Source organism: Talpa europaea (genome assembly GCF_964194135.1).
Source record: "Talpa europaea genome assembly, chromosome: 9".
NCBI lineage: Eukaryota > Metazoa > Chordata > Mammalia > Eulipotyphla > Talpidae > Talpa > Talpa europaea.
Window position 1 is genome coordinate 22,000,074 of NC_140076.1, and position 17,314 is coordinate 22,017,387.

The window sequence follows — 17,314 nt, forward strand, 5'->3', positions numbered from 1 at the left end:
GATTTAACGAGGGCACCAGGGAGACACGGGCAGTTTCAGACCAGAGCAGAGCTGTGCTTGGGAGGCTTCATCGTGTGGGTGCTGAAATGGCCAGAGGACTCAGTAGTGCAGGTGAAAAGCCAGGTCAGGATGTGAAAATAATCCAAGAAAGAGGCCTGAGCCAGCTGGTAGGGGAGGAAAGGAGAGTGGTCAAGGCCTCCTGAAAGCCCACAGGCATCAGAGGTGGCCCCTCCGCTTCCTGGTCTCTGCTCCAGGCACTTTGCACACCCCGCTCTCAAGGTTGGCGAGGTGTCCTTGTGGTTCCCAGGGCCAGTCTGCTACGGGAGAGGGTATGTCCGAGTCCCCGGCCCAAGCTCCCAGGGGACTCTGAGAATTGGGGCTAATGTTAAATTCCCCCTTCTCAGCCTGGCAGCCTGGCTCTGACAGAATATGCTGATGGTTCCCAGGGTCAGAATCTGCCCCTACAAACATTTCCTCTGATAGCCGGATGGGAGAGAGAGCACAGCTCCGGGTGGGCCTGCAGTCCTCATCCAAACTCCCTGGAACTAGAAAAGCTTTAGAAAGCCAGTGCTTCTAGAATCAGCATCCATCTGCTTCAAGGGTAAGATTCCCCTCTAGTCTCCCAGACAAGCATTCACTGCTTAATCTCTGCTTAAATGCTCCCAGTGACAGGGAGCTCGCTACTCCTCAGCAGGCATCGCCTTGCCATTAGAAACTTCCTCTTATCAAGGACATGTCTGTGTTCCTTGAAGGGATTTAGAGACAGCTGTTTGCCCTGTGAGCCTTCCATTTCTCCTCCCAGGCTAAGCACCTATAACGGCTCACAGGGTGATGGTCTGGGGTCTGCTGTGGCCAGGCCCCTGGGTTCTGCACCCTCCAATTTGACCTGGCCTTTGAAGCACAGGCCATTCCAGATGATGCCAGCCCCTCACCAGGCAGGAGGGTTGGGCCTGGCCCCCTCTTTCTGGGCCTCTGCCTGGGCTCTGTGCCGGGGGGTATCGGAGCCCCTGCGCCACTCCTGACATCCCTCTCCTGAGCCCACACACCTTCTCTAGGCCGTCCTCCTTCAGGCTGATGATGTCCAGATCGAAATCCGTCCGTAAGCCACTGGTTTTGTTGAAAACAATCCGTCCAGTTAATCCTTCCCATTGAGCCTGCCGGAGGGGAGAGGGCAGAGCGGCAATTCCTCGGGCTCATAAATCATCATTCGGTACAACTGTACAATGCTTCATTTTAATTACTCCTTGCACTGATACTGTTCCCCCAAGACCATGATTAATTAATAATCACCTCCATCATTGCTCGGGCTGTGGTGCGAGCCAGCGATTTCCATAAATTCTATTATGCTCTTTAGCCAGCTTTACATTTGCACCTTCTCGTGTACAACATCGATCTCGGATGCGCTCAAATGAACCCCCCGCCTCGAAGTCCTAAGAAGGGGGAGCCCATGTCAGATCCCCAGAGAGGGCAAGGAGGCGGTGGACAGAGCTGGGGGAAAAAAGCTAAGGGACATCGCCAGCCCTGGTTGTGAACCTGGACACTCGGGGTCACCCCCAGACAGCTGGGGGAGAGAGAGGTCCCCCCACCCCCCGCCCCAGTCCCCTGCATCCACTGGCTCAGGACTCTGGGTCAGGGTGCTGGGCCCAGCTGTCGCTGTGTGACCAGGGGACCTCTTTCACCTCTCTGCCTCAAGCGCCTCATCTATAAAATGGAGCTAATGATAGTATCCATCTTACCAAAATGCGATGAAGGTGAAATGAGATAAGTCACATAAAATATTTAGAACGGTATCTGGTACAACCTGAGTCCTGAATAAATGGGTCGGCAAACTGTGGTGATCAGCCCAAACAGGTCTGTGCTGGTTTTGGTAAACACTCGTCACAGCCACACCCAAGCATTTACATCTTATCTCTGGTCGGCTTTGTGCCCTGCAGGTGGATGGCTGACTGTCTGGGCCCATGATATTTGCTATCAGGTGCCCCCCACAGTTTGTGGACCCTGTTCTAGAGAATACCTTTCCTGTGGGCCCAGAGAGTCAGCTCTGCAAGGCCCTTCCCACAGGAACCTGCACACGGCAGCCCCATGGGCCAGGCGGGGGTGGGATCACAGACCAGGAAGCAGCCCCACTGGGGGTCTGTGGCCCCCAAGCTCAAGAGTGAACAAGAGGCAAAACTGAGTTGGAGTTTGGGGTCCTAGAGCCCCACCTCTTCAGCTGCAGCCCCATTCCTTCCCCTCCCTTGTGAGTCGCACAAGATAAATGCTCCAAAGGTGTGGGCTTTCTGTGGCCGGGAGGAAAGAAATGAGCGCACATATCCTGGAGTCCCCGGGAACACAGGAACTCTGGGGACTGGAGTGAGTCCAGGAGCTCATGTGGCCCCACTGTCCAGAAGGGTGGGGTGGGAGGGCAGTGTTCGAGCGAGCGTACAGGCCGCAGGGGAAGGTCCTTGTTTGGCCCATGCGGTTCAAAACACACTGGGAGTCAGGATCCCTCTGCAGAGTCTGACAGAGGCCCCAGAGTCTCTCCCTGACTGCAGGCCCCTGGGGAGCCTTGCTCACACGCACAATTTTTCACTCAAGTTCACGGCGGCACAGATCCCTGCGGGCCTATCTCGAGAGCCCACACTAAGAGCCTTGGGACTCTCCAAGCACTTGGCTCTAAAGCCTTCTGGCAAATGTGGTGATGGGCACTTGGGAAATGCGCTCAGGAGGTGTGTGTGTGTGTGTGGGGGGGCTGTCCAGCAACAGCAGGGAGAATATAGCTCTGCACAGGGCTCTACCCAGCCTGAGCTCCGCACAGGGGAAAGGTCTCTACCTCACAGGTGTTCAAAAGGTGCAGCCGGTGCTTAGCCTGGTGTCTGGCATATTCAACCCCGACGAGGTGGTAGAGGCGATCATTTTCCCTTTGTTGCTTCCTTCCGTGGTGCCCCCTTGATTAGATCTGGCCCCTGGCAGGGGTGCTTGTGGTCTGTGGCCATGGCCTGAGGCATCAGCGGAAGCCCCATCATAGAGCCCTGACCTCCTTTCCTGTCCAGCCCATCTGGGTCCCACCACGGTCCTGCCCCAGGTGGCTGTCATCTACACCCCCATTTTACAGTCATGGACACTGAGGCACAAAGAGGGACTGAGCTAGTCAGGTCCCAGGTAGCAGTGGTGCGGGGCTCGCCGGTTCCTTCTCTGCAGGAGCAGAGCGGAAGGGGCTGGAGGCGTGTGTCCAAGTGGAGTGGGGGGAGCTTATGGGACCCAGGGACATGGAGCGGGGATGGGGATGAGCTGACCCACCAGAGAAGGTGGAGGCTGTGGCTTGACTCCACAAAGAGGCTCTGTCTCCCTCCCATTGGCCCCCCAGTCCTTCCACCCAGCCCCTCCCCGTCCCTTGGCTCCCCCTCTCTGCCAGTCCCCAATTCCTAAGGCTACCTAGAGGCGGGGCGGTGGGGGGGTGCCCAGGGGAAATCACAGTAGGTGTCTTCAAACCTGCCCTGGGAGGGGAAGCCTTCTTCCTTGTCAGCTACAGAGGAATTAAATGCCAGCAGGTGCGTGGCCTGTCTGTGGGCGGGTGGGCAGGGCCAGGGCTGGGGCAGGAGGCTGCTGGCAGCTCCTCCCCGTGACATTTCCCTGCCCGCCTGCCCCTTCCAACCGCCGCTCAGGCCTCGCTAAATGAAAGATGCTTCACACGCTCTGAACTCCGGCCTGGTATTTTCCAGCTCCTCTCGAAAATGCCAAGTCTTTAAAATGATTTACTGTCATGCAGTCAGATGGGGAAAGATGGGGAGATGGGCACTTGGAAATGGTCTGAAGGAAGCCTGTGTGCTGGACTCAGGCTGGGCATCCGGCCCTGGTTGTGGCCAACCGTGGGTGAGTGTGTGGTGGTTCTGGGCCTCGGTCCCCAGAGCGCTCAGGTGGAGGTGAGAGAAAGGTGTGTCAGAAAGGGCTCCATAAAGGAGCGTGAGTATGAGGCCGTCCACTGGGCTGGGGCCAGGAACAGGAGGACCAGCACACCAGCCTGGGGTGCTCAGCTCCGGGTGGCAGGGAGAAGCAGCTCTCCTTTCTGTCCCTAGGGCAGGGAACAGTCCCCTCAGGGCTTCATAGCCGCTCCTCAGGCATTCTGAGGGGTGAGAGGTGATCAGGATGGGGGTCCTTGAAGCTACTGAGATCCCTTTCAGCTGGAAACTTAGCACTGAACAAGAACCTGCTGTGGCGACAGTCGCGATGAGGGAAATAATGGCGAAGAGCAGTCAACCTGAGTACCTGCTCTGTGCCAGGTGCTGTCCTAAGGGCTTCAGACTTACCATAACTCACTGGACCCTACCACACCCTGCCGTTACCTCTGCAGTAAAGACAGGGACCTGAAGCAGAGAGAGGTTCAGTAATTTGCCCAAGGCCACACAACTCAAGTGTGGTTAAGCTGTGAAACCACTTTTTTTCTGCCTCTGAAGGCTCCTGGGATTGTGGGATCATGAAGTCAATGGCTGCCCAGGCCAGCCAGGCCATGCTCAGGACATGGGCCAGTCGGACTTCCTGTGTCGTTTGCCTGGGCTGGAGGAGCAGGGACCCAGCACTGACACCGCAGTCCCTTCTGGAGGTTCATGTGGATTGGAAATCCATTCCGTCTGAGTCCCAAGCCGAGCCTTTGACCCCTGCGCACTGAGCATACGGCCCCCAGGGAGACAACCCTGGGGAGGAGTGTGGGGTGGGGTGCGGATCCTCACCTCCTTGATGAAGTTCATGAAGCGGCCGCCAAAGCGCCAGGCCTTGTGTCGATGGCACTGCAGGGAGTTCACGGTCATCTGGGGCGCCCGCTGGTAGCACACGGACACGATGTGGACAGCGTCGTACAGCAAGGCCGCGTCGGTCTGGAGGGGAGGGCCCAGGGCCTGCCTGAGAGCGGCTCCCACGCCTCCAGAGGCCTCGGCCACCCTGTCCCACCTCCTTCCCCTCTGCTGCCATGGTGCTTGGGATCCTAGGGAGGGAGAGGCCCTGAGGTGCCAGAGGTGGCCCTGTCTTGCCCCCGGTGAGCAGCAGACTTGGGTGACTGCTGCTCTGTAGACATCCCCACTCCTGCCTTCTGCAGCATAGATCTCCTCTGCCAGTGCCCCCACCCCACCTCATTGCCCTCGTTACTAGGCACTGACCACACCGTCTCCTTCCTGCCTTCCCAGTTGCCGGCTGGCCACGGCCAGAAGATCTCCCTCTGCGCCAGGCCCCTGATCCCCACCCCAGCTCTCTGTAACCATGCTTAATGACCAGGTCCCAGTGGGTGGTCTGTGCCTGATCCCTAGACTAAGCCTCACGTCTAGCTGACACACAGCAAGTCTAAATAAGGGGAGTGGTGGAGGGAAGACAGAACCAGGGAGGGAGGAAGAAGAGGCGCCCCCAGTTCGGGCCACCGCTGTACCATCATCACTCCGTCCAACAGGCCAGACTCGGCCCGGGGAGCCGCCTGCAGCCGTTCCATGGACCACTTCTCCACGATGGCGGAGACGTGGGGGTTGTCCACGTTGAGGATGCGGAACCCGGTCAGGTTCACCCCCGAGTAGCGGTAGGGCTCCAGGTCTAACGCGTACAGATCCTGAGAGAGAGAGGCGGGTTAACACGGGGGCCCTGCAGTTAGCCCCAGGCCCACCCCTCCACTTACTCTGCCCCACAGCTCCTGCAAAGCCCAAGGGTGAGGCTCAGTGCTAGAGCCCCACAGGAGCACTGTTCTTAGAGTCCATTTGACTTGGAATCCCCATCTGCCCCGTGGCTGCCCCCACAGCCTCCTTGCTGGACTTCTCGGGGAACTGACTCAGCCTGTTTCTTCATCTGCAAAATGGGCATGTTCCGTCTTTATGGGACCCAGCGAGGCAGCTCCCACACAAGGCCCGGCCTTCAATATGAAAGTAACTTGATCACAGTTACCACGGTCATTTCCTCCCCAGGGGTGGCTGGGTCTGGGCATCTCCAGGTAACCCAAAGGGAGACTGAAGGAGCATTTTATCGTCCAAGGAAGGTATTTTAAGCCAGCTCTTCTCCCCAGGACCCAGGAATCACCAGTGCCCTCTCCTCTCCCCTCAAACCCCCCCCCCCCATCCAGAGTCAGGCCAGCCTGTTCCTGAGGACCAGTCACATCTAGCCCAGGACCCTGGGCAGGACAGTGGGCCTCGGCTCCCTACCTGTCCCCGACCCTGTAGCTCCAGCTCTGCACAGTGGGCTGGCAAGAAGAGGCAGCAAAGGGGCAAGGGAGGGCAGGCAGAGGAGAGTCAAAGTTAGGTAGCGTGTCCTGTCAGTGTCGCGGGAAACCTGTTCACAGGCCCCAGGGGTGGATAATTCTCCAAGCATGCAGCTGGGTTTGATTTCCCTGTCAGCGCCTGGTTAAAGGCCCAGATTTGGGTCAACTTGTAGATTTTTGTCTGCAGAAAAGAAAATCCCCAAGGTTGTGTTTTATTGCCTCGCAGGACATTAATCCACGTTGTATCTTAGCAGTCTATCCTAGCAGTCTTATTCTATGTTTTTTTCTTTCTCCCAAATACCCATAAATACTCAATCCCTCAAACGCTCTTTGAGCCAGCGCCGCCACCCTGCTGGCTCCCTATTAATGAGTTGCATACATCTTTGACACATGCTCATTCTGTCTATGCACGAGGCATGTTTTTTACCTCTTGAAAAATGCAGTTTGACAGCCTAGATTGCCCTGTCCCACTAGTGGGGAAACTGAGTCTTAAGGTCATTATCTATCTCAGCTCCTCCTCATCTATTGTCTATTCCACACTATCCCCTTACTAGGCTGCCTTCCACCCTTTCCCCTGGTCTGTACACTGTCTGGCCCTCTGACCTGGCCACTCCTTCTCCGGCTGGACAGCAGTGGCTGGGTCACTATACTGCCCCTCCTTGGCTGCAGCCATCTGGAATAACAGCAGCCCCGTCAGTCCCAGCTTTGGTGTAATGGATGATGGCTGCAGAAGGTGAAAGACACTCCCTGGGGCTCTTTTGCACTGTGCTGGCTCTCTCTGGTTTCTTAACTGTCCCTAACTGATGCAGAACTTCTATTCTCCTGAACCCCCAAAACAAGCCCCTTCTGGAATGCATTGTGTTTGTTCCCTCTTTGGAGATTTAGGGAATGGGGGTGAGGCTTGGGCATATTTGAGCCTGCAGCAAGATAGATTTTAGTCCCAGCCTTGTCCAAACAAATCCAGCTCTGAATTGGGATGGGGAAGGGCTGTTGGGAGTGGGAAGCAGGGTCTTCAGCAGATGGGGGGTTGCCATATAGTTGGCCAGAGGGCATCTACATGGCCCTAATATTGGGGGGAGTAAAGGGAGCACAGAGCTCAGCTCTGCCCATGGAGCCCCCCATCTGTTCATGAAGTAGGTATTTCATAGCATTCCTTTTACACTTGAGGAGGCAGGGTGACAGGTGACTTGCCTAAGGTCACAGAGGTGGTAAAGGGCAGAGCTGACCTTGTACCCAGCTCCATTTCTATGGTGCTGGAGATGGCTCTCACTAGCTTGTGAGAGGTAGTTGTTAGCATTCCTTCCTGACTCCGCATGTGGTGAGATCACCTTGGTAGTGCGATATGGGTGGAAGGAGTATTTACACCATGGGAAGTGGCAGGTGCTAGAAATCTCATCCCTTTGGAGAGCGGTTTGCACACTGTTGTCTGCTGTATTCAGAGACCCTTGTGCTTTATATTCCCAGGGACTGTCCAACACAAGATATGTATCAGAATTGTCTTTGCAGCTTTTGGGGGAAAGGTACTGACCATACAGAGTCTGGAGGGGGGTGGGTGTAGTAACTCTGCATTTTGAGAAGTAACAAACTACGCGGTTATTCCTGACTGGGAAACACAGAGAGGGGGTTCTTGGCTTTGATGGGGGTAGGGATACCTAAGAAATCACTGAAGAACAGGAGAGCAGAGGACACACTGGAAGGAGGCCTCTTTCCATACCCCCTTTTGAGCACAGTTACAGAGGCAGCCTGAGTAAAGGTTAGCAGCACTGACCATGAGGCCTGGCCATCTGGGGTCAGTTCCAGCTGCTTTCCCTGCCTGATAGCCTCATTTGCAAAATGGGGATGAAAACAGTGCCTACTGTGAATGTTGCCAGGAGGAAGAAATGGGTCAATAGTTGTACTCAGAAGGTGACTGATGCAGAGAAGACATCATGTGAGTGTTTGACAAATATTCACATTCTTCCCCCTCTGGCAGCAGGTGTGATGGCTGGCGGGCACACTCCCAAGGCCACTGGAGGAGAATATTGAAAGAGAGGAACAAGAGCTCTTCCCCCAACTGTCTTTGAAGGCAGCGAGTCCGGGGAGATGGGGATTTTGTTGTGCACAGTGGGGTATGTAGGCTTGGGGCCATGGAAGAGAAGCTAAGCTCTGCCTCCAGAGGGGCGCACTCCTCACTCTACCCCTGTACAGGGCACCAGTCTCTCCTACGATTCAGTGTAGACCTAATATCTAATGCTTGAAAGATGCCCCAAACACTAGCATATGTAGGGCTCCAGGAACTGGTTCACCCCGTCTTGGAAGCTCTCTCCTCAGCGGAGCTCAGGCCCTCAGCCTCTGGACCAGTGTTTGGCCTGCAGGTGCACAGAGGGGCTGCAGGCAGTCACAGCCTGGGAGGGGCTCGATGGGGTGAGCAGTGCTAGGGTCACCTTTGCCTGGTCCCCCTGAGCGTAAGCTTAGTTGCCAAGTGTAGCAGGACTTGTGGCACCAATGTGCCATCCCCCCGTGACATGAGGGCGGTGACAACATGGAGCTGGTAAAGAGGCCTCTTTGTCCAGCTTCAACTATTTGTCCAAACTGCCCTGGACTGAGACCCCCTAATGCTGTACACAGTGAACTGTGCACAACCTTGCTGCTTGGCAAAAAGTTGCTGTTCTCGATGCCAAATGTTGACACACTGAATTCAGTATCGACGAGGGACCTTTTAGAAACATTCAGCATAACATAATAGACTAATTCATTAGCACCCCATGGGTCTGACTGGATAGAAGCTGAAGCTCAGAAAACATTGCCTTAAGGAATGACAGATGAAAATATCTTTCCCATGATGTAACTGTTATTGCCGGGAAGTGGCATTAATTGTGATTGCTTATCTATTAATTTATTATAATTCTTTTTTCACCTCCAGGCTTTTACCTACACATGACATGTAGCAGGGGCTCAGCTGGGGCTGATTAACGTGGGGTTATCTGGGAATGGCTCAAAGCTGGCTGGAACAGATAATGGCAGCTGGGGTAATTAAAATGTCTTCTGTGTGGGAGAAGCAAGTTTGGGGAATTTTTTAGAGGCAAAGAGTCAGTGATGTGGATTTCCTAAAGGGAAGGAGATAAATGCCAAATGCCACTGCCCTTCCAAATGCAGCCACCACTGACCAATGGGCACGAAGAGGCAGGATCACGAGGCAGACATCTGCGCCAACAGGGCTGGGGGAGGATCCTGGAGCTGGAAGCTGGATGTGGGGTGGGCAGGGGCCCTGGGGCCATAGCCAATGCCCTGGCACATGGAGGGCTGTGGGGTCTTATGTGCTAGGTACAAACATACACACACACACACACTCACATTCTACTGCAGAACTGTCTGTATTGCTGATACTGTGTCCCCTGACCCTCGGGAAAGGACAAAGGGCGTGAACAGTAGTGAGCAAGGCCAGAGGTCAGAAGCCAAGGCCTCCACCACTGATCTGCTATGAGACTGTGGGCGAATCACTCAACTTCTCTGGACCCTGTTGGCCAGTCAACAGGGAATGCACTCTGCCTTGTGAAGAGGAAAATCAGTGAGGTGGAGAAAGGGTTTTGAAATCTGTGAAGTGTGGGTGCTGCTGGGATTTGTGGATGCTCCATTCCCCCCATTAGTGTCAATCACCAGGTCTGGAAGACTATGGCCATGTGGAATTGGAGCCACTGGAGGAGGCCAGGTAACGCTTGGTGCAGCTCTCAGGGTGACGGGTTTTGGCAGAGGGCTTAGGTGCTGGACAGCTCCTGGCTGCTAAAGATCCTGGCTTGGCCCCTTTCCTGTTGAATGACCTTTCTGAGCCTCAGTTTCGACTGTCTATAAAACTGGGAGATCCTATCTCTCTTGGGGAGTTGTTTTGAATTTTGGATGAAGTGGGTATTAATACCACCGTGGCATTAATGCCAGACAATGTTCTAAGCACTTCACCAATGGCAACATACTTAGTGCTTTGCGTAGCAATCCTATGCGGTAGTGCTGCCACTGGGCCATTGTATCGATAGAAAAAGAGGTAGAGAGAGATGAGAGTGGCCCGAGTCCGTAGTGCTATCATGTTACTATGGTTTTTTTTTTTAGAGATTTATTTATTTATTTATACAAGCACTGGGTATAGTCAGAGGCACGGGAGGGTGAGAGAATTCACCAGAGCCAGAGCGGGGAGCAGAGCAGGCAGAGTGATGAAGTACACTGCTGAGGGGAGCAGCGGGCGGCAGGAGAGGTCTGTGTGCCATGTGGGACCCTCGCCTGGCGGCCGGGGATCGAACCCGCACTGCAGAGGCTGTGGACAGTTTCGCAGTCCAGCACTCAACCGCTGCGCCACCGGGGAGGCCCTATCATGTTACTATGTTACTGTAATGAGGATGCTGGTAATTTCCCTGGTTACTTTCTACTTTGTATTTATTCATTCATTCATTCATTCATTCATTCATTCATTCATTCATTAGGCAGGGAAGCAGTGAGGAGCAACTACCATGTGTCAGACATTATTTGGGCATATAGAGGTGACCCAGGCACAGTCCTTGATCCTTATATGCATGAGGGAAGGCCACCAGCTGGAGAACTCTGTATTGGCTCCATCATGGGGTTGGGGCCTCCCTCCTACTCAAGGGTTTAGTTCAGTACCTGGGGCCTCTGAGAGCATTTATACATGGCTTCCTGGGAAATGAGAACATGAATGATCAAACTAAGGAAATGAAAGAATAAGAGAAATAGATGCTGTCTGGGGCTAGAGGAGGACCCGGGGCACCTGGACCCTGGCCTATACATCCCTCTAAAAGCTCCAAGCAGGACCCCAGGTGGATGACAGCATGATTCTGGAGCACCTGGATCCCTGGTGGTGCCTTCTCTAGAGTCTTGCCTGGAAGTTCAGGCCAGGCCACATTGCTGAGGGACCCAAGCTCCAGGCCCTGCTGCTGCCCAACCATGCAAGGGCACATCCCCTCTGGATTTGGAATGAGGGCAGGTGCTGGGGGAGCTGCTTTGAAGTGCATATTTAAAGTTAGGATTGAGAAGGTGCCTGGTCTCTGTTACCAGCTTCTGGGATCCCTGGAGGTTCCCAGATCAGGTCCTGGGCTCTCTATGGGCACAGGTGTGGGGGCGGGGAGGGGAAGGGTAATGAGCAATGGTGTTCTGGTAAATTCTCAATAACCAGCTCTCAGGGGAGGAGCATTTGGAGCATTTGCAAACTGTGGTTGATGCAAGCTTCCGCCGTGTGAATAAGCTCCCGCCGTGGCTGATTCCAAGTTACGGGTGTGATGTCACTGAACCTGGTGCTGGGAGGAGATGAGCACAACAGGCCCTTGCAACCAGCTGCCTCCAGTGCTCTGCTGAGCACTCACTGGCCTCCTGGCTTTGCTTGTGCTGTTCTCGTGTGTGGCATACCCTCCCCCTCTCTTGGTGGACACCCAATGATCCTTGGAGGCTCTGCTCAAGCAACTGCTTTCCTTAAAGTGAACTCTCCCACCTTCCACCAGGCTCTCAGCACCTGGCATCTCCTTGCTGTGCCCCATGGCTGTCTGTCCAGCCTGTGATGTTACTTCTCCCCAAGTGACACCCCAGGGGTGAGGGTCTCTTTCTTCTGCTGCACAGGCTGTACATAGAGATACAGAGCAGGCAGGATGGGAGCTCCAGGAGGGCCGGGCCTCGTCCAGTCATCTTGAGCTACTCAGACAAGCACAAGCACTGGTGAGGGGTGGTAACTGGGTGCTAGATGAATAGACGACTTAGTGAGAGCCCCAAGGGGCTGCAGGAGCTTGGTTCAGTGGCCGGGTGGCAGCGATGCTGTCACTCACCCCATGCCCTGGCTAGGTCCGAGAGACATCCCAAGGCATCTAGTTTCAAGCAAGGCGGCTGGGTGCTGGTGCCCCTTTGGTACCAGGATCTCTTTACTTGCTGATCTCAGGCCACAGCTAATTATCATAATGGGTTTAAATGGCCCTGCATGTTCTCAGAGTTTGGACAGGACCCATCTGGAGCCTGCAGGTGGGCTGGTTGGTTGGCAGTGAGTGGGCAGACTTCAGCAAGGATACTAGAGGAATCTGAAGTAGCAATTCCAGCCGTTGAGGCCTGAGATCTGCGTGGGGCAACGTGGGCTGTCACCATCATCCCACACACTGAGATTCTACAGCTCTTCATATGTGCCAGGCACATCACCCAGCATTTTACTCTATTAACTCGTTTTGTCCTCACAACGATGCTAGGAGGGAGATGCCATTCTCATGCCCACTTTACAGAGGAAGAAACTGGAGCAGGAGCTCTATGTCAAGGCCAGCAAGCAGGTTCCGGAGTCCCTGCTATTGGTGACAACACGATGTCACTTCTCAAAATGGGCATGCACAGGGGACCCTTGAGCCCTCCCCAAGGCCACACCTATAGGCCAAGGGGCCAGGTCCAGCCTGAATCTCCTGTAGCTGCTGCAGCTGTCCCCACCGGGCTGCCCCTGCTGAGACCCATGCTGCCCAGGGCCGGGAGGTACGTTACCAGGGTGGTGAAGATGAAGTGGTAGTACTCGGTCATCATGCCCATGGCCATGGCCTGCGGGAAAGCAGAGCGTTACCAACCCACATGGGTGAGTCAGGTGGTGGGTGGGGGTCACTTGAAGGGGGCTGTTCTCTAAGACCACCTCTAAACAGTGACAACGACTGGCTGGGGGACAGCAGTGCACCTCACACTGGGGTATGCAGCAGCAGATTAAAGGGCAGATTCTTGCTTCCTAGCCCCTCGCTACCCCATGCCAAGAGTCCAGACTCCTCAGGGCTGATGCGCACAGCATCTCTGGGCCTGCCAGGCATAGATGTACTGACAGAACGGGCCCAAGACCACCTTCTCCAGGGCACTGGACCCCACTCTGCTGACCTCTGTCCTGGCTCCGGAGAGAAATCCAGAAGGTGGGGCGACTACCATCCATCCAGGACTGAGGAGGGATCCTGCCCCAAGCCTGAGCCTCTCCAAAAGGGCTGAGATTTGAGGCACCCCTGCATCCCAGGCCTGGCTGACCACAGAGGAAGCCATGGTGCCATGGGACAGTTCTCCCATGCGATCACGAAGCTGTGCTTTACACGCTACAGTGGGGGTGGGGGTGGGGTGTGTGTGTTTGTGTGTGCGTGTGTAATATATCTTACTAGGAACCTATAATCTATGCACTAAGGACTATAGTGCATTTTCAGCAGAGTTCCTCAGAGTGCTGAGCCCACACAGCACTTGGGGGAATGTCACTCTATGAAGCAATGTGGGAAACACTGTCTGTCTCTGGCTCCTGGGGACTCGCAACCCACACCCCCTTGGAGAGACTCCGGGGAGCCCTCAGTCTGCAGCCTTGCCTAGCCTTGTCTATAAAGTTCAGGGTTTAGCTGAGCATCAAGTCTTTTTTCCAGAAGTTTTCAAGTCAGACAGAGTTAGGAGTAAATTCTGGCTTCCTGACCAGATGACCTTGGATGCATTACCTTCCCTTGAGCCTCAATCTCCTTACCTGTAAACTGGGCATGAAAATCACCCCCACTTCCAGGAGGAGCTACAGTGTGCCTGCCTCAGGAAACCCAACTGTCACTGTCATCGTCACAAGAGAAGGGACGCAGGGGCACGGTGGCTAGGAGAGCGAGGGTGAGGGCCGCGTGCTTCCTCGGCAGCGCCTGTGAGGATGCCCACACGCCCACCTGGGCTGGTCACGAGGACAAACTCTTCTCTTGCCTTGTCTCCCTGACCCTTGTGACTATGAGGTGCTGTTCTTTGCTCTATCTGCAGAGGAGGGGTTCACTTGGGTGCGCTTTCTGGGGAGCACTCCTGGCAGGTGTGGCGTCAGGACTCAGGTGTCAAGGGCACTTTCTAGCTACTGTGTGAGGGGCCCTATGTGAGGCCTCTTCTCAGGGAGATGGAGGCTGCCGGGCGGCTTGGGTGTCCCCTGGGAGGGTCCAGCTGGAAGGTGGCACAGGAGCCCCCCAGGTCTTGAAAGCACTCCTGGTCCCTGCTCACTGCCCCTCCTGGCACTCCCTGGCCCCCCTCTTGCCACCTGCATCTTGCAGGGGCACGTCAGGGCCTCACAGAATGCCTCCTCTAAACACGGGGAGCTCTCGGGGACCACATAATTGCCTTTGACACAAAGCACTGGCTTGAATGGGCTGCGGAGCACCAGGAGGGGGCCGTGGGCGATTTCACTGTTTCTTAGGGGCTGGCAGAGCTTGCTCCCGTTCCCATGAGGGGCTGCGTCTGGAATGAAGGCTTGCCCTGGACCGAGATTCCTTCTCCTCCCCCACGACACTGCAGTGCTGAGCAGATGGTGCGTGGAGCCTCGATAAACCTCCTAGTAATAGGAGAGTTAACACCAAGTGCTGCAGGCTAGGGGGGATTAGTCTCCAGAAGAGGCGATGGGGAGCTGCAGGGGCTGCCCCGAGACCCCTGGAGCCTCTCCGTGCTTCCTAAAGTGTTCTGTCCTTCGTGGCTTTAGGTGTCTCTCAGCAGTGCCTGCCTCCCACCAACACGGAGGTGGCAGGGACATCGGCATTCACGCGTGCCCGCGTGCACCAGGCCTGGTAGTAGCAGCTCATCCGTCGTCTCATTCCACCCGCACACCGACTGGGAGGGCAAAGACCACAGTGTCCATTTCACTGCTGGTCAAACTGAGGCTCAGAGAGGCAAAGTGACCCCCCCCACCCCCAAGGTCATGCGCAGAAAGGGGAAGAGCAAGGGATCTGACCAAATGGAACTGACATCACACCTTATCTGCAGAAGGGAGGTGGGGAAGCAGCAGGCAGGTCCCCACGGCCCTCCCCCTGCCCAGCGCTCCTCACCTGCTTGAGGATCTGGGCAGCCATGGTGTGGCTGCAGTCGAAGATAATGCGGAATTCTCGGCCTCGCTTCATCTCCTTGAGCAGTGGGCGGGAGTCGTCAGAGTCGAGGGGGAGCTGGCGGATCTTCAGGCGGATGTTGTATCTCGACGGGGCCATGATGAGCTCCTGCAGCCGGATGAGCCCTGAGGCGACAGGAACATGTGTGCATACCTGTGTCCACGGCTGCAGGCACCCCCAGACGCGGTGCACACATGCCCATGTCACAGGACTGCAGACACACAGACACGCACACATGGCCCATGGATGTATCCAGACAGGGCGTGAGCACACTCAGGCACAGATATGTGTGAGCAGTTGTACATACCTGCATGTGCACCTAGAGGTATATGTATAGACAGAGATGCACACGCACAAGCTTGTTTATATAGACAGGACACACCTTAGGCTGATAAACGTGTGCAAATGCAGATTAAGGTGTGTGCATACACAGATGCATGTACACACATGTAGTTTCAAAAGTAGGCACAGATAGGACAGCAAATTCCCACTGACCACACCCATTCTCTCCTCTCTTGACTCAGGGTGGATGAGTGGACAGATGTGTGGAACCCCAACCAGAGGCCACCCCCACCCCTGCAACATGGTGAGGCTGGGGACCTGCTGCCAGGCTGTGGGTGCAGGTGGTGGCTCCGGGGTCAACTGTACTGACTGCTGGACTGGAATGGGAGAAGTCAGGGGGTATTTGTGCCTCAGTGACCCTCACCTACTCTTTCAGGACCAACGCAACCACCTCCTCCTCGAGGTCAACCTTTATTGCTGTGTCCAAACCCTCCCCCCAACCCCTCAAATCAGTGGCCTGCCCCCTTAGCATCGCCCTCCTCTAGCCTCATCTCAGTCCACTGTCCTGCCGAAAGCTCCTCAACCTCACAGGCTTGGTTCTCTCGCCCCAAGCACAGGGCTGGCCCTTAGGTGACACTCAACACAGATTTCCATAATTGGGTGAGTTGCTGTTTTTTTTTTTTCCCATACTGAAAAATCCATCCTGCACCGTAGCATTTTGCTAAACCACTTAATCTGGGGACTTCCAGGGAAAACTGAATGTCACTTCCTGGAGACAAATGACTTGCTTAGGTCTAATTAAGTTCATTTCTGTCCTTATTTCAAGGTCCATTCTTGCTGACTCCTCTCTGCCTAGCCTGGAAGCAACCCTATTGCTATTCTCTGCCTACCCCACTGAGCCAGGCCCACGCATGCCATCTCCTCCCACTTGCCCGGTTCCCTGCCCACCCTCAGGCCTCAGTTTCCACATCTGGCTGCATTATCCTCTCGTCCATTTCCTCACCGACGTCACTCTGGTTTTCTTTTGGGGAACAACTCCCCTGGGCTCAGTTGGTGTGATGCAGCAGGGGTCTCCCCCCAGTGCCAGGGTACAGCATGGAGCCATGCCATGGCCAGTCAGTACATACACTGCTCTAGGCATAGGGCGGGGCCTAGAGACGGATGTGTGATACTAGGGAGTGACTGCCAGAAATTGTGCTGGAGCAACTTGAACCCCTTTTCCATTTAACTTCAAATAGGGAGGATGTAAGTCTGGGGCTCGCCATATAAAACCTGGGAAGGATTATAATAGGGCAGAAGTCAGGAAGGACAGAGGGAAAGTTAAGTCCTGATGACATCCATTTGAGCCTCTGCACCTAAAGGAACCTGAAGCTGAACTTACTCCTGAACTTTCCAGTAAGGGCAGCCTACAACTCTCACCCTTAACCCCCTCTTTTTGCTTAAGTTATTTTGTGTTGGGTTAAAGTTTGCCAACAGCAGTCATAGTGTCCTTGATCTGAAGAGTCCCCTCCACTCCCAGTCCATTTGAAAAGGCTTCCACAGAGTCCCAGTTTCCAAAACCATTTTCTGGTACATGTACCCGTGTCTGTTCAGTCTCTCGCTCCTATTCCTAAGGGTGGAATGTCAGGGAAGCAATCTGATTGGTGCCCATCAGCCACTGGTGGCAAAGGACAGAGTAAACCCCTGGGATGAAGCCTCCCAAGGGCTCCCTATCGAGCTTTGTTGTGACTTGATTGGGGGCAGGTATCGGGAGCCCCAGCCCCTGGAAGGTCTCAGGCCCAGGTGCCTGTGTTGGGAGAGCCTCTGGACCAACAGTTGCCCCAACTCTCAATACCAGACTTGACGGTGAGGAAGAGGATATGACCTCAGGTCAACTGACCTCAGGAGGGAGGGACCACAAGCTCAAACACACACCCAGCTCCTCCCCGCCCCCAGCTGCTTCCAGAAATTCTTCATTTGACTAAATGGTGCCGCCCACTCATAC

The 17,314-nt window shown here is 55.0% G+C and overlaps 1 protein-coding gene across 1 annotated transcript in view; it reads right to left on the minus strand.

Moving 5' to 3' along the window:
* The window catches only part of GRIK3 (glutamate ionotropic receptor kainate type subunit 3), a gene marked incomplete at both ends in the record, with an annotated part of 184,237 nt that overhangs the window by 37,068 nt on the left and 129,855 nt on the right, over positions 1-17,314 (minus strand). The window contains 5 exons of the mRNA XM_084244257.1: positions 1,047-1,154; positions 4,707-4,850; positions 5,393-5,566; positions 12,689-12,742; positions 14,992-15,173. Coding sequence (XP_084100383.1) covers positions 1,047-1,154; positions 4,707-4,850; positions 5,393-5,566; positions 12,689-12,742; positions 14,992-15,173 — 662 coding nt within the window. The remainder of the gene's footprint in view (positions 1-1,046; positions 1,155-4,706; positions 4,851-5,392; positions 5,567-12,688; positions 12,743-14,991; positions 15,174-17,314) is intronic.